A 25,646-nucleotide genomic window follows, 5' to 3' on the forward strand; every position below is an offset into this window, starting at 1 on the left:
CCCCCCCCCACACCCAGCTCCCCGGACACATCCCACCTTCCGACGTGCACCCAGCTCTCGGCACACACAGGCTGTGCAAGTTGTAGCCTGCGGAGAACAAACCCACCTGTGGGTCACTGCCACGGCTGTCAAGGGCCTGGGCCAGCTGCCTGCCATCCACATCCTGTTGCAATTCCTCACTGCAGGAGGTCTCTTTGCCCCTAGGCACCCAGCCCTGGGAACCACCCTCCCCACGCGCCTGCCGCTCGTCCAGCTCCTTCTGGCACTTGAGGAATCGCTGGTTGAGTGCCTGCAGCTGGCGGCTGAGGCAGACACACTGCTCTCGGAGTCGCTGTAGCTCAGGGGGCTCCCCACTGGCCGCCAGGAGCTGCTGTTCCAGGGCATGGCGGAAGCGGGCCACGGCTGCCAGAATGGCCTCCAGCTCAGCGGAGTGGGTAGACTTCTCCCGGCGCAGAGCTTCAATTTCTAAATCTCTCTCTGCGATCTTTGCTTCCCTGGCATGCAGGGCAGCTTCAAACTCGCGGATCTGGGAGGCTAGGCCCTCAGGCTGCAGCTCGGCCAACTGCCGTGTGGCCGCCTCCTCCGCGGCCTGTAGGCGCTGCTGGAGGGCCTCGAGGGCCTGGCTGTGCTGGCGCTCCTGCTCGGCCAGCCGCTGGCTCAGGGCCTCCTTGGCCTCCAGGGCAGCATGCAGCTCACCCGCCAGCATTGCAGGGGCCTCAGCTCCTTCAGCCGGGAGGCCCAGCAGCTCACTCTGCAGGCTCATGGCCCCACCTTCCCCGGCCTTGGGAGCCTCAGGCCCCCCGAGTGGGAGCTCCCTCTGCAGCTTCTCGATGACCTCGTGGAGCTGCTCAATCTCCTCAGCATTATCCTTCTGCAGCCGTGCTTGGTTCTCACGCAGAGTCTCAATAATGGATTTTAGCTCTTCAACTTCAGAACTTCTATTACACACAACCTGAAGGACAAGCACATTTCAGAGGGAAATTATATGCATCAACTTCAGAAGTACCCCTTCCCACTTACCATTCTGCCTGAACTCATTCTCACAGAATGGAGAGACTTCACAACTTAAATTAGCTGTGGAAGTAACTAATAATGTCACTGAAGACATTAACACCTGAAAAAGAGAGACTTCAAGTGTGTCAAAATGGTCAGAAATTTGTATCTGCAGCTGCTGGAACACTTCATCAAGGCCACATTCCATCACTGAGGCAGGCCCCGAGCCTGGCTGTGGTGATCCAAGGGAAGTCCTAACGTGGCCAAAGCTCAGCTGATGATATTACACACAAATGTTTTCACCACCTTCTAATTCATCATGTTAATGTTCGTCCCTCAGTCATATCCAACTCTTTGCAACTCCATGGACTGTAGCCTGCCAGGGTCCTCTGTCCGTGGAATTCTCCAGGCAAGAATACTGGAGTGTTCACCACCTTCTAAATGTCCATCTTCTTAACATTTACGCAACTATGGTTTGGTTTTCCCAAAGGGCATTTAGATTTTAGGTGTCATTCTAACACTAGAACAAGAATAAAAGCAAGAAGACTCGACAAGGGAGGTCTACAGTAAGGAAGAATGTGAACAAGCCAGAGCTCACAGCATGTTTTCCACAGAGTGCACAGCAGGGATCTGGGGATTCAACTCACCAGGCATCAAGCAATGCTTCTACTTGTGCTGTTTAATCTAATTCTCAACAATGTTAAGACAGGAAACGTCATTGTCCCTATTTTAAAGGTGTGACAGCTGAAATGTAGATATGAAATATTTTGCCAAGATCACAAAGACAATAAATGGAAAATCAGGATTGAAATCTATGTCAATATGGCCCACACATTCCGTTCTCTTAGGATTACATCAATAGGGACTTTTCCTGGTGGTTCAGTGGTTAAGACTCCATGCTCCCAATGCAAGCGGCCTGCATTTGATCCTTGGTCAGGTAACTAGAGCCTGCAGGCCACAACTGAGAGACCATATGCTGCAACTGAGATCCGGTGAAACCAAATAAATTTTTTTTAGAAAGATTACATCAACAGTAGCAACCAGAATACAAAAGAGTTCTAACCAATCTGTGTTCTAGTTCATAATACTCAACCAATTTGTTATAGGAACATACTTTCTAAACATTGAGAGTTTCACACAATTCTTGGTTTCACTAGTATTAATTAACAATTACTTTAAATACAAATCCAAGCCTGGCCCATAATAAAAACAAAAGTAAGAAAACTGACTTTTTGGTTTTGGTTTGGATAACATAAGCTATGCACCAGGTTCACATGTATCATACCTGAATGCTAGTGTGTAGTTGAAAAAAAGAAAATTTCTCAGTGTGAGGCAAGACCCTCTCCCTAGCCCCACGAGGTGCACTGCAGACACTCTCGTCTCTCCTGCAGATAGCCGGAGGCACAGGGGAGTAACTCTGTCTGTACACACTTGCACATTCAGCATGCTGAGACGAAGAGGTGGGCATGACAAAAGAGCCAAGTCACAACACAAGCAACACACTCAAAATATCAAACCCAGCGCGTGAAAGTGGCTTTAAAAGTAAAACACGAAAGTCTAAAATAAGTCCCCTGAAATACAGTACAGTTACAATATTGCTTCTATTTATGTTTTGGTGTTTAGGTCACAAGGCATGTGGGATCTTAGCTCTTCAACCAAGGAGTGAACCCACACCCTATGCATTGGAAGGCAAAGTCTTAAGTACTGACGGCCAGGGAAGTCCTGCCAACATTTTATAAGCCCAACAAAACCAATACCTGATTAAATATGATACACACACATACCCTTCATAAACACAGATGTAAAATCCACTAACAAAAGATCAGCAAATCAAACCCAACAATATATTAAAATGGTAGCTCATCACCACCACACAGGGTTTAACCTAGGAATGTAGGTTGGTTTAACCTTCAAAAATCACTCAGTATAATTAACCATATTATGAGAATAAAAGAAATTTAATTATCTCAAAAGATTTAGAGGAAGCAATGTAGAAACAAAAGGGAACTTCCTCAATTGGATGAAAGATATCTATGAAAAACTTACAGCTAACATTATACATACTGATGAAACAATAAACACTTTCCTCCAAGATCAGAAACAAGGCAAGAATGACTGCTCTCGCCTGTTTTATTTAACACTACACTGGAAGTGGTAGACATTGTAATAAGGAAGGAAAAGAAATAAAAGACGAAGACTGGAAAGAAATAAAGCTGTCTATATTTGCTGATGGTGTGCTCATCTACATAGAAAACCTTAGAAATCTATAAAAACACTACTAGTATACGTGAGTTTAGCAAAGTATCAAGATACAAGGTTAATATACAACAATTATATACATATATACATCTATGATGTGCTTGGCTCATGGCAAACAACTGGATAATAAAATTAAGCCCATTTCCCATATGGCAACAAAGCTAAACAAGAATACATTTAATAAAAAATGTTCAAGTCTTCTTTCTTGAAAACTATACAGAGTAAGGGGAAAAGTAAATGATAAAATTAAAGATGTGATACTAACCCAAGTATTAAAATAAATCATGAAGGAAGGGATAATGTATGTTGAGAGTAAGATGTTAGGATATCAAACAGCTGCTGGAAAAGAAAGCACAGGAAATAAAGAGCAATAACCACATCAAAAGAGGTCTTAATAGTGGTGGGAACGTAAGTATAGTTTTCAAAAAAAAACCTAAAGATACGATGATTTTAAATGATGCAAGTCTTCACTGACACAAAGTAAGGACAGAAAATGTAACAAAATGTGGTCTTTCAAAGAATCAGAAGTCTAATCTACAAGTGGAATTTGGGGTTATTATATCAAAGTAAGATACTATTGACACAAAAAATGAGAAATATAATCACAGAAAACAAATGATGTACAGATTTATATATAAGATCAAACCAGTCAATCCTAAAGGAAATCAACCCTTAATATTCATTGGAAGGACTGATGTTTAAGTTGAAGCTCCCGATACTTTGACCATCTGATGTGAAGAGTTGATTCACCGGAAAAGACTCTGATGCTGGGAAAGACTGAGGGCAGAAGGAGAAGGGGGTGATAGAGGATGAGATGGTTGGATGGCATCACCGACTCAATGGACATGAGTTTGAACAAATTCTGGGAGATAGTGAAGGACACGAAAGCTTGGCGTGCTGCAGTCCATGGGGTCGCAAAGAATCAGACACAACTTAGTGACTGAACAACAAGAAAGAAACAAACAAAAATCCCAAAAGGAAATATCAGTGATTGTCTATTCTTAATGGGACTAAAATATTTTCCTTATCACGTAAACTTTTTAGTATTTATGATATTATCAGTATGTAAAATTATACTCACATGACCAATTCTAGCACTAAGGACAAGTAACTGATAGAATCGCCTTTAAAAATTAGTCGCTGGCTTTAAAGGTATTCCTTGAAGTAACACAAAAGGATATTAAAAACTTTTGCCGAATAGATAAGGTACTAACACAGATCCCAACAGCCTGTCACTGCAATGTTGTGGCCATTAAGAGCTACAAACAGAACTCCTTTATACTCTACAGCCCTTACAGCCTCCTCCAACATTACATCTTCACACCTTCCTCCAACATGAATCATTAAAAAAAAAAAACACTACATCCTTTGTGTAAGGACACAGAGGCCTCTGTTGATCCCTAGACACCTCACAAACTACTGAGGACGTGATGCCAAAGTGCAGCATCAGGCAAGGCCCACCTCACTGAGAGCACCACTTCCTGTCCTGGCCAGCTGCGCTTCGGCCGACTCACGCACATGCATCATCTCGCTTTCTTTATTTTGCAGAAGGGTCTGTGGAAATAATAACAATTACAGTGGTAATAATGCCAAGAAAGTGTTACCATGGGAAAGGGTCCCCAGATCTCAAAGACACGAAATACCCTAATTAAATAAACCTGCAGTTTTAAATAGTATTAATAATACTCAGGACTTCCCCAGTGGCTCAGGAGGTAAAGAATCCACGGGCAATGCAGGAGACATGGGTTCGATCCCTGGTCAGGAAGATCCCCTGGAGGAGGAAATGGCAACCCACTCTAGTGTTCTAGCCTGAAAAATCCCACGGACACAGGAGCCTGGCAAGTTATAGTCCACGGGGTTGCAAAGAATTGAATACAACTGAGCTACTAAATGTGCATGCTAGTCACAGTAACACTCAATTCGAAAATGTTCTCCTATTTAAGTGCTGTCTAAAGTAACTTATTAGTTTAGCTTTCAAAAACCAAAATGTTACTGCATTTTTCCACGTAACTCGTTTCAAAGCAATCACCAAAGAACGGCCACGTGTGCTCTCATGTGCCATCATCTATTCATCAAGGAAGAATTCCCACCCAAAGGACAGCCAGTGTCAAGGACTGACCTAAAACTCCGCTGTCACTAAAGATTACAGTTGCCACCTTCAAGAGGAACAGGCATAAACGACATGACCCGTCAACTTCCTTTCACGAAGTGAGTTCACCCTTATCCAGGCTGCAACCACAGGCAATGCAGGAGTCTAAATTCCACCCACGTCAAGGCCGTCTATGAAGGTGATGTTCTCTTTACAACTGTGGTTGTCATCCACGCTACAGAGAGGTGGTTTTGGCTGTTTGCTTCAAGAGCACAATTACATTCAGATAAAAGAGAAGACATAACAGATTTTTTGCAATGCTGGAAGGAAGCAACTTTGTCCTGAAAACACCTCTGCTCGAATGCAGCCCGAAGTAGGGACAGGGTCCTAAGTCATGACATTTCCTCCTCAGTTTCCGCAACCAGGGAGGTGCCTCTCCTGCAATTTTACTCCAATAAGAATCCTTCACAAGACTGGACTTTGAAGGTGCAAACAAAAAGCAGAGTCTGGTGGGGGAGGGGAAGCAGATGACCTTCACTGGTCAAGGTGACTCCGATTCCCACTAAGATGTCCCAAAAGCTTCTCCCCACCTCCACACACACGTTAGAGCTGCCGGGGCCACCCTGTGGCAGAGCCCTGACAGCACGAAGTCCCTCTGGCTTCAGTAAGGAGGTGCCGTGTGTTTGGGGGGGGCCCGGGGGCCTGACTCCCCACAACTGCCGGTCCCTCCGGGGCCACAGCAATTCCACGACCAAATGGATGGAGGCAGGGGGTCTTCCTCACTTACTTTCAGATGGGCGTTCTCCTCCTGAAGCTCTTTGATGCTGGCAGCGGTGCTGTTGTCCTGCAGGCCTAATTTCCAGTTCAGATGCAGTATTTCTTCATTTTTATTTACTAAGTCATCTTTAAGATTTTCTAATTGTTCTTTTAAGTCCGAAACCTTGCATTAAAGGAGGTAAGCATTAAAAGTTATCTAATATTCTAATTGACCTTAATAATTATTAAAATCACTTAAAACATTTAAAGCACATGCCAGAAAAAATTATTATCCCACAATCCACACAAGTGTTAAATTACAAAGTGAATATAGTTGTGACAAGCCCACAAACCGTGCCACGTGGACATCCTGCACACAGCAGGGAGGCCCTGGCAGACACACACGGCGAGGGAGTGCCCTGTGTAGTCCCCGCGCACCTCAGCCTCACGTTGCCTGAGAGCCCCCTGCATCGCCTCCAGCTGGGCTTCGGCACGGTCGGGACGACCGCCCTCGGGGGGCACCAGGCACTTGCCCTCGTCCAGTCTGGACTGCAGCGCGGACACCTGAAGCAGGTTACTCATCTGCTGCTCCTGTAATGCCTCTTTGTCCTATTTAAGTAAAAAAGGTTCATTTTAGGCAAGTACCTCAGGAAACTGGGGGTCTCAAAACTGTTGTTTGCTGTTGCAGTGCAGATCACGCTCAGCCCTCCTGAGGCACACCTACGCACACCTGCACGTGCAGTCACAACACACAGACCCAGCCACGCTCCAGAGCCACACCTGCCTGGTGGAGGGCACAGCCCAAAGGGAGCCACCACACCCCCAAGATTCCCCTGGAAGGAGGTCATCCCAGTAACTATTCAGCACGGCACAAAAAGAATGTCTAAGCTGTTAGCACTTTTTTTCCAAAAAATCAGAAACAACTTGCCAAAGAACAGGGCAATGGCTGACAACACCTCTGTACAATGAAGGTGAACAGCCCGTTAATAAGTTTCCAAGGAACATTTAACATGCGTAAAATATTAAGTGGGGAAGAAACATGCATTCAAAGTTCATGTGGTTCAACTCCATAGAAGAAATAAAGGCGTTTTCTACACCCATGGTCCCTACTAAGCTCAGCAGCTGTCTGCTGGAGTCAGGGGTAGAACTGCCCCCAGCAGGTAGAGCGAGCAGGCTGGTGACTGGGGCTGAGGGGCCTGAGCCAGAGGTCCCTTCACACTGCATGTCCTCAAGAGGGGTCTGCGCTTCCTCTAATGGTTCCCAGTGGTGTTTTCAAAAATGAACTCTCTTCCTGGAGGCAGTGTTTTCTCAGAGCCAAAACAATGATTCCAAAATAAAACTTCTCACCGAGTCTCAGAGACTTTCTGTGAAACTTCCAATGACACAAAATACAAGAAAGCTTGATTCCACGAACCAAATGCACAGAGGAAGTCAACGCTGACCAGGAGGCCCTCCTGCCCGCTCCACCCACCGCCAAAAAGAGACCTGCTCACACTCATCTTACACCCTCAGACACAAGCCCTGGTACATCATAGACACAAAATTTCAAATTACAACGTGAAGAACTGTCACTGGAGGTATTTTCACTGGGGACTGACAAATTCGTAACTGAAAAACTAAACTAATTATAACTAGGCTGTATGTGTGTAATACAACAAGCTTTCTAAACCTGAAATCTTGAACCTGCTTGTAATTAATTACTAAGAATAAACTCAGAGTACCTGAGAGACAAAGGAGTGCTAATAAAAATCGGTACAAACTGCGACCACTCTAAACGCGACACCGTGACTGATAGTAAGCAGTGGGGCCTCCTGAGCCACGAGAGCCGTGGCTGCGCCCTGACGTTTGTCAGCAGCCCCTCCGGCCACACCCGGTCTGTGTCACTGAGGTGACTCTGGGGAAGCCTCCAGGTCACCGACGGTTGGGGACTGGTTGCCAGGGCAGTCGACCACATGACTGAAGGTCAGAGCTGCCGGTGTCATCCTGACCTCCGGGAGGGGAGATGGGCTGAAGGTTGACCCCGTCTCACAGGCTGTGCCATGAGGCCTCCACCAAGCAGCGCTCTCCCGAACACCTGGCCTCCGCAGAGCCTCCACCCGGCGGCTCCCGACCTGGATCCTTTTACAGTAACCTGGAGGTCAGCAAGTGAAGTGCTGGAGTTCCGTGAGCTGCTCTAGCAGATCTGAACCCCAAGAGGGGGTCCCGGGCCCCTCAGATTCATACAGGCTGACCCTGAGGTGGACGTCTGGGGGCGGGGGCGCGGCCATGGGGCTGAGCCCCAAGCTGTGAGGTCTGGCGCCACCTCCGGGTGGACAGTGTCAGAGCCGAGCTGCAGGGCAGGACACCCAGCTGGGGTCACTGGGGCCGAGGGGCCCCACACGCTTGGCAACTGTGTCCACAGCACAGGGAACATACAGCAGAGGGTCGAGGCCAGGGGCAGAGGAAGCCCAGCCCAGCAGCTAGGGCCCGCAGGCACCTCCGCCAGCAGCAGCCCTCGCCGTGCTCACCTGCTGCAGGGCCCGCACGGCTCTCCGCTGTGTCTCCAGCTCTTCTTGGAGCTGCAGCAGTTTTCTCGTGGTGCTGGCATTCGTCTCCTCCAGACGCCTGATCTCCTCTCCCTGAATTAGTACTTGTCTGTCTACCAATTCTTTCTTTAGAATCAATTCATTAAGTCCATCTGATTTTTCTCTCAATTTTTCTTCTAACAATTCAACCTAAAACCACAAAAAATACTTCAGAAACAATAGTTTTTAAAAAATGCCCCACCTTCCAAGTTAAAAAGTACAACACAACTGTGAGAAAACTGACCTGGCTGCACAGTGAAGCGAAAGAACATGACAGAATTCTCCATAAAAAGACAAGAATAACAGCACAGAATTTGTTAGTAAAATAAAATGAATTTTGATAGTAAGGAATGGAAAGCCACTGAGCAGCAGGAAAAGAACCAAGCACAGATACATCAAGTATCTGTGTCAAGTGCGGGCGGAGCGCAAAGGCTACACCTATGCTCCAACTTCCCAGGTGGCTCAGCGGTAAAGAATTTGCCTGCTAATGCAGGAGACGTAGGTTCGATCCCTGGGTCAGGAAGACCCCCTGGAGAAGGGAATGGCAACCCACTCCAGTATTCTTGCCTGGAGAATACCACAGACAGAGAAGCCTGGTGGGCTACAGTCCCTGGTGTTGCAAAGAACTGGACACAACTTTATAGCTAAACAACAATGCTCTGACTGCACGACAGCATGGAGATGACAAAATACGGACAGAGTGTGGATTAGTGGGTGCAAGGGGTGGGCACTGTCTCCTGTCTGCAAGTCTGCACCTCAGTGGGACTTCTGCAGGATATCATCACAGGGGAACTGGGTCTTATTTCTTACAACAGCAAGTGAATCCATAATTATCTCAAAATAAGTTTAATTTTTAGAAAGAACAAACCACCACAGTGACCTTGGACAGGAAAAAGCAGACAAATCTGGACCAAACAAAATGAAGTAAGAAAAGCAAGCCAGAGACAGCCCTGTGCACCAACCCCTCCCTGTCTGGTCATGCAGCAGTCAGGTGAGGAGCAGCAGCACCAAGGGTGCGGACAGATGGACAGACACAGACAAGCTCGGAGCACCTGTACCTCCTTATCCAGCTGTGCCCGCTGTCGTTTTCATGTACATGGAAGGCAAAAATGTCATTAATGATAAAGCTTACAAGCATCGTAGAGAACAGCTCCCCCAGGCTGGGCCGGCAGGGGCGAGGGCAGGCTCACTTACGTGGCTGTCACGGAGGCCGGGGGACCTCGGCCGGGCCGCCTGGCGGAGCTGCTCCTCCAGCCTCTGGATCTCCTGTTGGAAGTCCTCCCGCTCCCGCTCCCGCTCCACTGCCTGCTCCTGTCACGAGGGGCGGCCTATTCACATGTATCCCAGCGTCTCCACTGCCCATAGTGACACCACCACCCTCTGAAGCAGGAGGGGAGGACAGGGGACTGGGCGAAGGGCCCCTCTTCTCAGGCACCTCGTACAACGGAGCCACGAGAAGGGGTGCAGCTTCCAGGGGGGACCCAGGGTGGCTTCTGAGACGTGGGCAGAGAGAAAGAGCAGACACATGGGGCCACTGGACACCACCCCGGACCAGGGCAACACCCAAGACACACATCAGCTGAGCTCAAGTCCACCCCGACGTTGGCACAGACGTGGCTTAACAACCTGGAAGGAAGCTCACGCCGTGAAGATGACCTCTGGCGATGCAAACGTTATCGCTCAAGACTTACGTCCATGAACTGGCGCTGGCGGCGCAGGTGCTGGTCCAGGGAGTCAATCTGCTGCCTCAGGGCGGCAAGCTCCTCGGCCTGCCGGGCACATGCCTGCTGATGAGACAGCTGCTCCTCCAGCTCGGCCTCCAGAAACCGCATCTGGGAGAGCAGGGACGCACGGTCCTTATCCGCCTGCCTCCTGGCCTCCGACTGCTCCTGGGTGAGTGACTCCACTTCCCTCCGCAGAGCTGAAGATGCAGAACAGAGGGCAGGGAGCCGCTCAGGGTGCACGTCCAGCAGACACAGGATGCTAGCACGGCAGAGACCAGCACGCACCTGCCCTGGCAGCCTGAGACCCACCCCACCTGGCCAGAGCAGGGGGCTCCTCCCACCCCCTCCCTGCCGGGCCAGAGCAGGGGGCAGAGGGCTCCCCCAGTCCCCTCCCCACCACGGGCCGTGACCTGGCGGAGGATGACAGCTGCTTCAGCCGCCTTGACCTGTCAGACCCTGAGCCCACAACCTGCCGAACAAGCCACAGTTCAGCCAGAACCCACTGGAAATAAAATGAGAACTTCCATGCGCATGAGAAGAGGGGCTGGGGATTATATATTTCAAACAAAAAATTGGCTAAAATAAAAAATTCTAAAGCCTGAGGAGAAAATACATCTTGGGTGTCCCCAAATGATGTTATCAGGTAATTTTCTAGGAATTATGCCTTCACATATACTCTCCAACATGGAAATATAAAATGTGACTTAAGACCTCCACCCGAGAGAATATCAGCCCAGCTGGAAGGTTCCCACTGACCCGCTGAACTTACAGGCAGCCCACGTACCAGGGTGACGTGTCCTGAGGAAAAGGCTGAGCCATCAGCAAAGTTACAGCTGACCTAACGTTGACGGGTGGCAAGGCCACGGGCCAAGGGAACGGGCAGGTTAATGAGCAGCTTTTCAAATGGGGTCTCCCTCAGATGGACCCCAAGGTGCTGGTACCAACCAGAAACTGTTAAATCCCTAAATCTGCATCTACAGTTCACCAGCATTCAGAAGTTAGCTATTTTGGTTTATATAAATGTCAGTCTTTTGTGACAAACTGTCATCCCCACTGACACAGCATTCTCAGTAAGTTTTTATGCTAACGATGTAGCAATGATGGCAAACGGGATGAACATGCAGTTAGAATAATGCCATTCACAGCTGGGGAGATGCGGCGACAGTCAGCGTTGCCTGGCCAGCCACCCAGAGAGGACCTGCCTGTGCCAGGGCCACTCGACCTTGATGGGGCCACTCGACCTTCATGCAAGTAGGGCAGAGGGCAGGTGTCCATAGAGCCGTTACAGCCAAGCCAACGGCCGACTCCAGGGCCACAGGCCGCGCAGGGCCCCCAGCCCAGGACACGGATGGAGACAGGGCTCCTACAGCTCAGGGACTGCACTGGGGGCCCTGAGACGCCTGACCACGTCTCTGTAAGAACACTGAAGATCTAAGCTCCCTTTTATGTAGCGGTCTGCCACAAAAGCTCTTAAGTATTTTTACTCTTTAGTAAAAACTTGGCAAAACCTGATGCAAACATAGAGCCGATCACACAGAAATCACTCATTTGCTTCTACAAACCTGAATCCTCATGTGCTACAGAAACAGGAATGCCTATAAACAAAAACATACAGCACCTTCAGAGCTGCAAAGAGGAAGGCTGGTGACTTAGGATATGAAACTCAGAAGTAAGGGAAGGGGACTGTGGCAGGAGATGCCACAGCCTCGGACAAACCTCTGAAACATGTGCTTCAAGACACCACTGCTCTGGTCAGAATGTCATTTCGGGCCCCAGAATTCACGGGCTGGCGTTTAGGGTGATGAGGTCCCGAGGGTGAAGCGTCATGACGGGTGAGAGCCTTTATTATGAAAGGGGCCCCACAGAGCTCCTGCCCCACTTGCACGTGGACCCAGAGAGAAAGCGTGTCACCAGAAGGTGACCGTCCCAGTGCTCCAGGACCGTGGGGCGCGGGGGAGGTAACGTCTGCAGCGCCCGGCCTCTGGATGGACTAAGGCCACTGCCAGCCCCCATGTGGCAGCAGGTCCCAGCTCCCAGGGGCTTCGGTGCTGACTTTTAAAGACAACAAAGACAAATACACAGGATAGATGGCATCTCCCTGAAGGCGACCACAAAACACTGCAAACTGTATGTCTTCCTACCTAAGGTTAACGTTAGTCACTTTTCTGGTAATTTTATTTGTTAACATTTATTTACTTGACTGCATCAGGTCTTAGTTGTGGCATGTGGGACCTAGTTCCCTGACCAGAGATCGAACCTGGGCCCCCTGCATTGGGAGCACAGGGTCTTAGCCACTGAACAACCAGGTAACTTTAAATGAAATTTTTAGGTAGCCGTTTATCTTGTGAAATGTGAAATAAACAGGACTCTCCAAGTCGGGGGCTCCAACATGGAGCTGGGGTCTCCAGGAGTGGGCTTCACACACGTCCCCACCAAGGAGGCAGTGGACTTCAGACTGGGGCAAATGCAGAGATCCCAGGACTCAGCAAGGACTCGCGCCTTTCCCCCATGACAGCCTCAGTGCTCAGGGTCAGGGATCAGCCCAGACTGGCTCCTGCCCCCAGCCCCACTGAACAGGCTCTGCAGGCAAACCGCCTTCCTCACCCTTAAAGCCCCGCCTGTCACTATTCCCTCTCGAGACCCGAATCTGTGTGCTCCAAACTTCAATCCTCTGATCCCAAATAAGCACTTTCAGCTCCGAGGACGTGGATGCATGATTGCACACAGGCGGGCGACCTCCTGGCCAGGTGACCTGGCCCCAGAGTCGGTTGGCAGCCCTTCCTCCGAGAGCAGCCCCCCACCCTCACGCAGCATGAAAAGCCCCCTGCTCCGGGCTGTGCCCGCCTCCTCACCAGCCTCCCTCTCTCGGGCATCCGCAGCCAGGGCCTCCGTCTGGCTGCACAGCGCAGCGTTCTCCTCCTGCAGCTCTGCCTGCCGCCGCGCCGCCCGCTGCAGCTGCTGCCTCAGGCCCTCCAGCTCGCCCACCAGGCCCCGCTCGCTTGCCTCCTTCTGGCCCAGCGCCTCCTGCAGTCCGGCTTTCTCCTCCTTGAAGCCCTCGATGATGCCTGCAAACCACGCAGGGGTGGGGGTGGGGACAGGGGCAGGCAGGCTGAGTGCCCCGTTCGCACAGGGACCTACAGGGCCACCTGCCCTGAGGTGCTCCCCTCCCCACACCCCTAGGAAGGGCACTGGAGCCTCTCAGCCCAGCCTCTTTCCTCCTGGGGCTCTGCTGCTAACACCCTCAGGGCCGCGCTCACCCTCTGCTTTGTGCAGCTCCAGTGTCAGCTGGGCCTTGGCCTTGCTCTCTGCCTCCAGCTGCTCCAGCAGCTCCTGGTGCTTCCTCACCACCTGTGCTGTCTCCTCATTCTTACAGCTGAATTCCTTCTCAAAACGAGAATGGATCTGACGCGCTTCCTCCAGCTGTGAAACACATTGGAAAGTAGAAGCTCTCCTCGTGTAGGATTTTGGTGAAATGGTAAACATCACATGAGGAACAACGATTCTGATGCCCGATATTATGTCAGTTACTAACGAAGCAACAAGTTTTCAATAGACGAAAGTTCCACACATGCAAACACAGACAACACTGCACGAACACACCATTTGTGACCGTCAGCCCCAAGGGTGCTGCATGGAACATGGACAGGGAGCCTGGCACACAAGCAGGGACGGGCCATCTGGTAACCACAGGTGGAGGACAGGAAGGCTCCCGGGCCGTCACCACAGTAAGCAGGGGACCTGACACATCTGCATGGCCTGTGACATCCCCTCCTCCCAGCATGGCCACCATGGAGGCCCTCGCCCACAACACCCTGCCTGCTGGGACCCCAGCCTCCCTTTCCTCCCAAGCTACCCTGGTGGGCATATCCAGGCTGAGGATCTAAATCAAAACGCCTACCCGCAGCTGTCCTTGCAGAGAGCTCAGCACCTGGCCTGGGCTGCCCAGTCTCCTCCTGTATATCACCAACTCCGACCCTTCCAGACCCAGCCTCTAAGGAAACCTGTCAGCTTTTCCTTGAAAACAGCCCCCAAAGCTGCCAGTTCTCATGCCCTGCTGAGGGCCCCTGTCCAAGTGCTCAGCCACCGCTGCCCCTTCCTGCAGCCGATGGCCCTTGGGCAGCCCCACTGACCCCAACCTCATCAGGGGTCCATCCTCCCCTCCAGTCACTGCCCCCTGCCAGCTCCCACCTCCCCACGGCCCACCCACCTCCCCAAGCCCACGCTGCTTCCCCTGATATGCCTATGTGCCCTCTGCAGAGCAGACAGTGAGGGGGCAAGATTTCTGAGGTGCGAGCAAGGCCCCCACAGACTGCCCGCATGCTTGGATGTAGGGCCATGGGCCAGGTCAGAACTGCACACCGGTTGCCCTCCCGGGAGATGCTCGCACATGGGGATAGTCAAAAGCACCTGGCTACTTATCACCAGACGCTGCCCCACTCTGTCTGGTTTCTTAGAGAAGACGGGACAAAGCCAGAGGAGACACATCCGAGGTTGACACTGCTGTTCTGCCTGCATCCACATGTCCATGTTCCTGAGATGTCAACAGTGACATTTCACTTGAAAATGCTTGTTTTTTAACAGGGCAACTTTGGGAAAAGGGTCTCTATTGTTTTCCATGTTTTGTTAATTGTCTGAAACATTCTAAAAGGTTAACAAAAACATCCCAATGTTCAGTAATAATCTTGAAACAAAATTTTATCCCATTTGGAATTAAACTAGCATGTGAGGTACAGCAAGAGGCTGAACACACAGGGTCTAAACTAAGTGCACCAAGGTTGTCTTTTCATTCATAGCAAGCCTACTTCCTCAAGGATTTTGGCTCAGAGAAGACTTCTGTTTGAGGAAAGCACGTGGTTGAATGTGGCTGCCAGTAACAGGGTCAGGACGACACCCACCTGCACATCTGCTGGAGAACAGAATGCTGACAGCACAGCGCCTGCAGGCCCCTGGGGTCGGTGCAGGCCCCTGGAGTCGGACAGCTCTGCCATCCCTCACTCCGCCTAGCACCCTTCTCTGCAGGGGGAGCTGAAGCCCGTGTCTTCTTACCTGCCTGGCCGAATCCAGGACCATCTCCAGGAGGCCATCCACCGCCAGGCCCAGGCTCTGGAAGACCCTCCTGACAGGCTGCTCACAGTCCAGCGTGCGCTCTGGGCTCAGGAAGAAGCTCTCACACACGTGACTGCTGATCTCAGCCACCGATGATGTCTCTGCACACTCCGCCACCGTGCCGTCTGGCTCCAGGGAGGCCACATCAAGCCCGGCCCACATGTCGTCCAGCGCAGGGTCTGCAAGCGAATACATACAAGGGCTGTGCTGCAAGACACCCACAGGGAGCTGGGCTGGGGCCTCGGTGCAGGGCTGTCAAGGCTCACCTGTAGGGGGGCTCTGGCCCCCCGGCTGTGTGGTGGGCAGGCTCCTGTCCTCCAGGCAAAGCCCCACACGCTCACCAATGCGGCTCTTCAAGGCAATGGCAGTCTGGAGCGTCTCCCCAAACAGACCCAGCAGCCGCCTCAGGGTATCCTGGAGAGCTCTCCTGGGGAGGGGGGGGCACAGGGTAGCGTCAGCCGAGACCAGTCCCGCCTGACCCACACGCAAGCAGCGTGATTGTGATCAAGGCACTCTTCTGGAGGCCACATCCAGCTTGCCAGCTCTGGGTAGGTGCCCCAAGTAGCACAGGGGCTTCTCCCAGAACCTCCCTCTCAGCCGCTCCCCATTCTGCCCCCAACGTGACTGTGTAAGCCCAGCCCATCACTGTGGCGCAGTCCTGCTGGCTCTCAGGAGACACCTGTTCAGAAGTTAGAAGTCAGCCCTAACCCATGACCCATAAGCGTGGGAAGGCAGGCTCCCCAGCTTTCACTGGGGCCACAAGAACCACGGAGTTCAGGGTGTCTGGTTCTCTTAGGGTGGAATCCGGTCTCTGAGCTACAGCCCCCGGACTGTCAGGGGCATGGGGACCCTGCCTAGGGTGTGGCCTCAGGGGCCCCGAGACATCAGGGATTGTTCCCCCACCTGTTCACGACTCACAGCTTCACAGGAAGCTGACTACCCAGACCTGTAACATCCCACCTGCAGCCCCCTCACCCAACCACAAGTCAGCTGCAAACAGCGGGCAAGGTCCTCACGGAGACGATGAAACGATAGATGAACGAGAGATCAAGCCCATGTGAGGCGCACCGGCACAGCAGCCCCGCCGCCCCACCTGCTCTCCTCTGACCCTCAGGGCTGTGTGCACGGCAGCACCGCAGCCCTGAGGAGGAGGGTCTGGGGGCGGCAGGGACCCCAGAGCAGCAGGACCATAAGATACCAGCAGGGTCAGGCTGAGGGACACACGAAGAGGCACAGAGAGGCCAGCCTGAAAGCTGCATCTCCTGGGCAATGCTGAGGCAGTGGCCCGACAGACAGAGACAAACGTAACTGAGCGGCCCCTGGCCCACTCCAGACACACACGAGAAGCAGAGCCAAGACTGCCTGGCGTCGGGTGGGATGGGGCCATCAGTGCCTACAGTGCAGCATCACATCCTGTAAACTGGCAACACGTGAAGGGCTGGCAAAGCGAGGTGAGGGTATGCGGGTGACAACTCAGCGCCTATCTTGCGGTTTAAGACCTCCCTGGACGGGAGAACCATGAGGCACAGGATCCCATCTGCAGATGCCAACCAACATGCATTCCAGCCATGAGGCAGGGGCGGCCACTGACCTCTCGCCATGGGACAGGTCGACGTCGGACTTGAGCATCGCTATGAGAGCGGTGCCCTCCTGGTTCTCCCGTTCCCGCCTCTCCTGAAGTTTCTCCAGTTCGGAATGGCGCTCCTCTACCTCTCGATTTAAGGATAAAATCTGGTCTTTCAGCTGTTGAAGAAAAATTGTCAAAAGCCTCAGTTAGAACAATTTAGTTAAAAATAAGTTTCTGTAAGGAACTTTCTTCATCTAAGAGCAGCTCTGTGGGTTGAGGGGATGCCAGCATGGGGCCCATCAGGTACACAAAACGCAGGTCTGAGGACAAAGAGGGTGTGATTTTGAAACCAATTAACTGAAGAAGACAAAACAAATAGTAAACAGTTTCAATACTGCACATGGAGGGAACTTAGGAATAAGTGCAGCTCTTATAACCATGTCCCTGGTCAGGATGGACTAGGACACGTGGGTCACAGGAAAAATAAAGAAAATGGAATAAATGGACAAAGAATGGCAAGTTTTAAGATGGCAAACAATGACCAAATGGACAAAACAGACACTGAAGGGAGCTGCGCTGCTGCATGTGGCACGTGCGCCTGCACAGCCTGAGGCCAGCGCGGCCCGGTGCCAGCATGCGGGAGGCGGGCAGCCTGCGGTGCTGCGGCTGTGGCTGCGGCCAGGTGCAGGCACTGAGCCCACGGACAGCAGACCTTCTCTCTGCTGGTCCCCTTCCTCCTCAGCATTTCCATCAGCTCCTCCTCCACTTACGATGGGGTTACACCCCTGGTGGCTCAGTGGTGAAGAACCTGCCTTAAAATGCACAAGACACAGGTTTGACTCCTGCGTCAGGAAGATCCCCTGGGGGAGGAAATGGCAACCCACTCCAGCGTTCTTGCCTGGGAAATTCCACGGACAGAGAAGCTTGGTGGGCTACAGTCCATGGGGCTGCAGAGTCAGACACAGCTTAGCGACTAAACCACAACAACAAACCCACGGTAAACTGTGAACATCACAAGTCAAAATGCATTTACCACACTTGCCAATGGAAAATCTCGCTGCCATGTCAGTGAACAAAGCATGTTGCAGCCACCCAGCCACAGCTGCCCTAACAGTGAGCCCTGAAGGGACTCAGGATGGGAAAGCACCGGCAGTGGCCCCGGGAGATGAGGTGCAGATCACAGGACTGGCTTCGGTGAGCCCGCACTCTGCATCTTCCCACACATAGACAAGCACAAAGTTCCTTAACTTGAGATGTCCGGTTTTCCTTAATTAACAGCAATCTTTTGAAAGGGAAAAGCAGAGCGGTTTCTTGGTCCAGAATGGCTGTCAGCGCGTCAGTCATTCATCTTTGTGACCGTGTGGCTGATGGGGGGCTATGGCTGCCCTGTCTAGCATCACAGGAGAGTGCTGGACTGCACAGAACTAGCCCCGGAAAAGATGAAAACCCAAATTCAAAATTCTAAGTACGGTTTCCATTGAACACGTATCGCTTTCACGCCATCGTGAGGTAAAAAATTCCTAAGTCAAACGATTGCAAGTCAGAGATTGTGTGTATTCAATAAGCATTAACCTTAACAAAAGATACGCAAGACTTCTAGGAGAAAACTGTAAAATTCAGTGGCAGAAATTAACAAAATCAAATAGAAAGAGATATTCCAGAATCTCAGAATGCCTGTGTTGCACGGATGCCCTTGTCCCTAAAGGCACGTAGAGGTCGGTGCGTTTCAGCCAGCCGCAGCAGGAGACTGACTGAATAGAAGGGCTGGCACAGATGGGCTCCCCCATGTGCGGCCCCTAGACCTTCACGGCATCTGCACTGGGCACCCAGCCTGACCAGAGGAGACTAGGAGGGAAGCCGGGGGCTGCCCACATGCACGGGCTTGCTGGCCCCCATCCACTGGACCACAGGCAGGGCAAGGACACGGCACACAGGTTTCAGGTCAGTCTCCACAGGAAAAACTCAACTCCCTTCCTCATCTCCTCCCAGGTGGAATAAAAAGACGAATTATAAAATAGCCTCAAGATTTCTTCAGCAAGGCACAAAAAGCATAACCCTGAAGGGAAGAAAAGTAGTAAATTCAGCAATCAAGAACATTCATTCATCCAAAGATGACAAAAGGTGGGGGAAAAACTCACAAATCAGAATACAGAAGTACAAAAAAACTTCCCTAAATCATTTAAGAAAAGGACAAACAATTGTTTCAAATAGAAAAAATGGCCAAAAATACAAAAAGGTGTTTCATAGAAAGGGAAACAAGTAGACCACAAGCCTGGTAACAGACACTCAACCTTATCAGTAAACTAAGACCATGAGACACCATTCTGCTGCCACAGAACTGGCAAATGTTACACAGTAAGAGGGCTCCCGGTGAAGATGTGCAGTGACAGGAGCGCGGGCGCGGGCCTGGCGGGCCGCCCCTCCTGGGGCGGCTCGGTCTTCGCCCCCCACCACGCCCCGCCCATCAAGCTCCTACCCCGCTTTGTAAAGGCAGATCACTATATGTATTTCACAATTTCTCTCTTAATTCAGAATTTAATATTTCTTTTTAGACTGTACTAGTACTTTTGTTGGGATTGTTACTGTTTTTGGTCCTTGAGTTATAAAATTGCAGAGGTTGTGAATGATGTAATCTCTAACCCTATTTTGCCCATAAGCCATGTTTAGTATTTTTTACAGAATGAGAAGTTTTTTTTAAGAATGCATATAATGTATCAGCAGAAATGCCTGGTACACTGAGGAACCAGCTCAAGAAATGCTTTGAAAGGCTCTTTCTTCCTGAGACTTCCCCCTTCGTCTAAGTCCTGGGGCCCTCCATGCTTGGCGGCAACCCCCCACACCTCCTCCTCCTCAGGGCTGGGCTCCCAGCACTGGGGTGGGGGGTGGAGTGTCTGCAGCTGAAACATGCCCTTGACCTGCGACTGATACCCTGAATCTCGCTGTGGGTAATTTTTGTATCATTGGTGCTAAATTAAGTCAGACACACTGTGTGCAGGGTTCACAGTCGAAGGCCCGGCTCCACCACTCGGCAGTCCAGGGACTTTTACCAAATTAACAGGGCCTCTCCTGGACCTCAGGGTCCTGAGAGGGAGATAACTGCACAGAAATGAGAAAATTCAGCTTTTAATGTGCTTAGTGCAGTGTGTGGTACACTGCCTCCAAGGTGTGAAAAAATTCAAATCCAGTGACTTGGATGATGATAAAGTCAAAGAAATCAGTACTATTATGACTCTGAAAGATTGCACAGTGGGACAATCACTGTACACATCCACATTTTCAATAATAATAATGGGAAAAAAATCCAGTTCAAAATTCTCAAGGCCCTCAGTCATAAAATAAAATTAACTAATGCCATTTGCAACAACATGAATGTACCTAGAGATTATCATTCTAAGTAAAATAAGTCAGACAGAGAAAGACAAATACCATATGCTATTACTTACATGTGGAATCTAAAAAAATGATACAAACAAATGTATTTATAAGATAGATGCTTCCCTGGTGACTCAGTCAGTAAAGAGTCTATCTGCAATGTGGGAAACCCAGGTTCAATCCCTGGGTCGAGAAGATTCCCTGGAGAAGGAAATGGCTGCCACCGCCGCCGCCAAGTCGCTTCAGTTGTGTCCGACTCTGTGCAACCCCACGGACTGCAGCCTACCAGGCTTCTCTGTCCCTGGGATTCTCCAGGCAAGAACATTGGAGTGGGTTGCCATTTCCTTCTCCAATGCATGAAAGTGGAAAGTGAAAGTGAAGTCACTCAGTCATGTCCAACTCTTAGGGACCCCATGGACTGCAGCCTACCAGGCTGGCGAATCCCATGGACAGAGAAGCCAGTCAGGCTACAGTCTGGGGGGTCACAGAGAGTCAGACATAACTGGGTGATGAAGACTTTCATTACAAGACAGAAACAGACTCACAGATTTGGAGATACATTAGGAGTTGGGATTAACATATACACACCACTGTGTACACAGGTAACCAACAAGGACCTACTGTGTAGCACAGGGAACTCTACTCGATATCTTGTAATAATCTAAAAGGTGAAGAATCTGAAAAAGTATATACATTTGTGTGTGTGTGCGTGTGTATAACTGAATCACTTTGCTATACATTTGAAACTAACACAACATTGTAAATTAATTATTTTATAATTAACAATCTGCATTGCAGGCAGATTCTTTATCATCTAAGACACCAGGGAAGCCCCAAATTAACTATACTTCAAAAGAAAAAAAAGAATCAAGGACCTACCTGAACTGATAAAAATGGCTATGAAAAGATGTCCAACATCATTAGTCATTAGGGAAATGCAAATAAAAACAAGATATCACCTCACATCTGTTATGATGGCTATTATTTAAAAAAATGAAAACAAGCATTGACAAGAATGTAGAAAAACTGAAACTCTCGTGCACTGCTGGCAGAAATGCACAATGGCACAGCCGCTGTGGAGAACGGTTCAGCAGTTCCTCAAAAGTTAAACACAGAATTATGTGACTCATCAGCTGTTCCTAGATATACACAAAAAAATATCAAAAGCAGGGACTGAAACAAAAGCTCGTGCCCCAGTGTTCACAGCACCATTTGCCCAACAGCCAAAAGGAAGAGATGACCACTAACAGACACCCATCAACAGATGAACAGATAGACAAAATATGGTGTCTGCATACAAGGGAACAATATTATTTAGCCATAAAAAGCCACCAACGTTGATACACACACTATGTGGATAGACCTTGAAGGCATGATGCTAAGTGACATAAGTCAGACACAAAACAACATACGTTGTATGATTCCTCTGAAATGAGATCCCTAGAGTAATCACAGAGGCAGAAGGTACAACAGTGGGTACCAGGGCTGGAGGGAGGGGGATGGGACTTACTTTTAACAAACACAGAATCTCTACTTGGGATGATGAACAGGTTTTGGAAATGGACAGTGGCCACAGTTGCACAATATTCTGAATGTGGTTAAGGCCACTAAACTGTACACTTAAAATGATTGAAATGGTAAATATTATGTTAAGCATATTTTTACCATACACAAAAAAGTATTAACAAAGAAAAGATACATTCCACATACCTGAAGAATTTGATTATTCTTCTCCTGTAGCTGCAGAGACAAAGATTCTTTCTCTTTTTCGTAAAGAGAATGTGCCTTCTCATGGTCAAGTTTATGTATCTCCTCTTTTTCATGCAAAGCAGCTTTCCTTTCACTTCCAAATTCACCCTGTACAAAAGTATACTATTAACAAAAAATGCCATTAAGTTATAAAATTATCCTAGCTCTATTTCTCTCCTGCTCACTAGAATTTAATTCAAACAAATACTCATTGATTCCGTACTCTGCATCAAGAGAAATGATCCAAAAGACCTAGGCCGCTACCCTCAGTGAACATGCGTTCAAATGTGCTTATCACAGAGAATATAAAATAAAAAACAAACCAGCCTGCTACCTTTAACAGTCACATTAAGAAATTTCTGTCATCAGGGTATCGTGACCATTAAGATCTAATATATTTAGAAACCTAACTTCCTCTCATTTTAAAAGATAAACTCTGTTTCTTCTTAAATAATACATATTTTTTAATAATGCTCATCTGATTAGTAAGAATATATTAATGAAATAAGCTTTCTTTTTTTTTAAACTACAGAGGTAGTACTTTCAGAATGGCTGAATAGGGACCTCCAAAACATCACTCCTCTACACTGAGAACACTGGCAAAAACTGTCAAAAATCAGCTTCTTCAGAGCTCAGGAAATTAAAGTGTCATTAAAAACAAAGGCTGAGTCACCACAGAACAAGAAACTCTGGGTCTTTTCTGGTGGTGCAGTGGTTGAGAATCTGCCTGCCAACACAGGGGACAAGGATTCAGTTCCTGGTCTGGGAAGATTCTACATGCTGAGGGGCAACTAAGCCTGTGTGCCACAACTCCTGAGCCCCCAGGCTGTAATTACTAAAGCCCGCATGCTGCAACCACTGAGCCCGCATCCTGCAACTACTCAAGTCCGCACGCCACAACTCCTGCGCCCACGCACCTCAGAGCCTGTGCTCTGCAACGGAGAAGCCGTGACAGTGAGAAGCCGGCGCGCCACAACTAGAGGACACGTGCACACAGCAAGGAAGGCCGAGAGCAGCCCCCAAATCGTAAAAGAACAGGACACTTCGGGTGGTTGAACCTGTCCTAACCGCATCACTCCAATCTTTGGGATCTCCTTGAAAATGCAGCCCAGGGCATCTCTGGTGGTCCAGGGGTTAAGACTCAGTACTCTCACAACTTTGGGCTTGAACGTGACCCAAGGTTCAATCTCTGATCAGGAAACTAAGATCCTGCCACCCTCCCCCCCAATTTTTTTTTTTTTAGAAGAAAATTCAGCCCAGCAGTCATGAGGGAAAGAGGAGGGACAGAATGGGTTTGCAGCTCCACCAAAGCAGCAACACCAACTGTCACTAACTGACCTGTCTGGCCAGCTCATTGAAAAGCTCCATTCTCAAAGCTGGTTTTTATCTGATCTGAAGCAGAGTTCTCCTCAACAATCCTATTCCCAAGCCATTTGTCAAAAACAATTAGCAACCACTGTTCAACATCTCAGCAGCCTGAGGCAGTAACAACAACCGGAGCTAATAAGAGGGTGATCAAAAAACTTGAAGTGAAAGCTCAGGCAGAGATGTAAACTGCCTTCCAGAGCACTAAAGGGCCACCAGGACCAGAGCCCCACAGTAAAGAGATAAAATTATAAAATGAAACCAACAGACATTTTGAAGCTTAGAAGTACAATGACTGAAAGTTTCACTGGAGGCATTCAACAGCAGATTCAAGTGGGTAGAGGAATCAGCCAACATGAAGATTGGTCAAATTATTACTCAGATTATTCAGTCTGGGGAACAAAAATAAGGAGAAAAAAAAAAAAGAAGTAGGCTCAAAGGCATCTGGCACACCCACAGAGACCAACAAAGACATAATGAGAATCCTGGAGGAGAGGACAAAAGGAACGGAGCAGAACAAACACTGAAGATAACGTGGCCAAAACCTTTGCAAATGTGATGAAAAAATATTAATTTATACACAGAAGAAGCTCAATGAACTCCAAGCAGGATAAGCTCAGAGAGCCATACCTGGACACATCATAATCAAACTGTTGAAAGATAAAGAAAGTACTGAAAGCATCAAGAGGAGCAGCCCAACAAAAGGACTCCTCAACAGGACTACAGCCAGCTCACTCCTCATCAGGAAGTGAGAGTGGTAGTCGCTCGGTCGTGTCCGACTCTCTGAGACCCCACAGACTGCAGCCTGACAGGTTTCTCTGTCCATGGACTTCTCCAGGCCAGGATTCTGGAGTGGGTAGCCGTTCCCTTCTCCAGGGGATCTTCCTGACCTAGGGATCAAATCCAGGTCTCCTGTATTGCAGGCAGATTCTTCTTTACCATCTGAGCCACCAAGGAAGCCCTTCTCATCAGAAACCAGAAGCCGAATGGCAGCAGGATGCCTTGTTCACAGTGCTGAAAGCCAAATAATGTCAACCAAGAATTCCATATCCAGGAAATGATCTTTCTAAATGAAGGAGAAATGACGACATTCATAGATAAATAAAAACAGAATTAATCACTAACAGACCTTCCTGTGAAAAAACACTAAAGAGAGTCCTTCAGGGTAAAATGAAAGGAAACTAGACATTAACTTGAATACACAAGAATAAATAAAGAACACTGGGAAACGTTACTATACATGTAAACATAAAAAACAAAATAAATGCAGTTTTTGTTTAAGTCTTTTTCTCTCCTGTGATTTAGAGGACAACTGCATAAAGCAGTGAGCACGAAGTGTGAGCAGACATTCTTTGTATGACATCATCAGCACAAAGGAGGAAGGAGGGGGGACGGGAGCTGTGCAGAAGGGTAGCTGTACAAACCATTAAAATCAAGCTGGTATTAATCTGAACTACACTGCTATATGGAGAGAGAAGAAAGCCTTCGTAAGTGATCAATGCAAAGAAATAGAGCAAAACAACAGAGATCTCTTCAAGAAAATCAGAGATACCAAGGGAATATTTCATGCAAAGATGGACACAATAAAGGACAGAAACAGTATGGACCTAACAGAAGCTGAAGATAAAAGAAGAGGTGGCAAGAATACACAGAAAAACTATACAAAAAAGATCTTAATGACACGGATAACCACAATGGTGTGATCACTCACCTAGAGCCAGACATCCTGGAGTGCAAAGTCAAGTGGGCCTTGGGAAACATCACTATGAACAAAGCTAGTGTGGGTGATGAAATTCCAGCTGAGCTATTTTAAATCCTAAAAGATGATGCTGTGAAAGTGCTACACTCAATATGCCAGCAAATTTGGAAAACTCAGCAGTGGCCACAGGACTGGAAAAGGTCAGTTTTCATTCCAATTCCAAAGAAAGGCAATGCCAAAGAATGTTCAGACTACTGCACAACTGAACCCACCTCACACGCTAGCAAAGTAATACGCAAAATTCTCCAAGCAAGGCTTCAATAGTACATGAACCAAGAACTTCCAGATGTTCAAGCTGATTTAGAAAAGGCAGGCAAACCAGAGATCAAATTGCCAACATCTG

At 49.0% G+C, this 25,646-nt stretch overlaps 1 protein-coding gene across 1 annotated transcript in view; it reads right to left on the reverse strand.

Moving 5' to 3' along the window:
- The window catches only part of PCNT (pericentrin), a 105,315-nt gene that overhangs the window by 43,316 nt on the left and 36,353 nt on the right, over positions 1-25,646 (reverse strand). The window contains exons 17-29 of the mRNA XM_010834986.1: positions 22,141-22,287; positions 17,083-17,234; positions 15,758-15,918; positions 15,432-15,670; positions 13,643-13,805; positions 13,238-13,450; positions 10,353-10,582; positions 9,856-9,972; positions 9,720-9,740; positions 8,605-8,811; positions 6,536-6,706; positions 6,129-6,281; positions 107-952 (exon numbers count right to left, since the gene is read on the reverse strand). Coding sequence (XP_010833288.1) covers positions 107-952; positions 6,129-6,281; positions 6,536-6,706; positions 8,605-8,811; positions 9,720-9,740; positions 9,856-9,972; positions 10,353-10,582; positions 13,238-13,450; positions 13,643-13,805; positions 15,432-15,670; positions 15,758-15,918; positions 17,083-17,234; positions 22,141-22,287 — 2,820 coding nt within the window. The remainder of the gene's footprint in view (positions 1-106; positions 953-6,128; positions 6,282-6,535; positions 6,707-8,604; positions 8,812-9,719; positions 9,741-9,855; positions 9,973-10,352; positions 10,583-13,237; positions 13,451-13,642; positions 13,806-15,431; positions 15,671-15,757; positions 15,919-17,082; positions 17,235-22,140; positions 22,288-25,646) is intronic.

The sequence above is a fragment of the Bison bison genome, unplaced genomic scaffold (assembly GCF_000754665.1).
Source record: "Bison bison bison isolate TAMUID 2011002044 unplaced genomic scaffold, Bison_UMD1.0 scf7180017864037, whole genome shotgun sequence".
Classification (NCBI taxonomy): domain Eukaryota; kingdom Metazoa; phylum Chordata; class Mammalia; order Artiodactyla; family Bovidae; genus Bison; species Bison bison.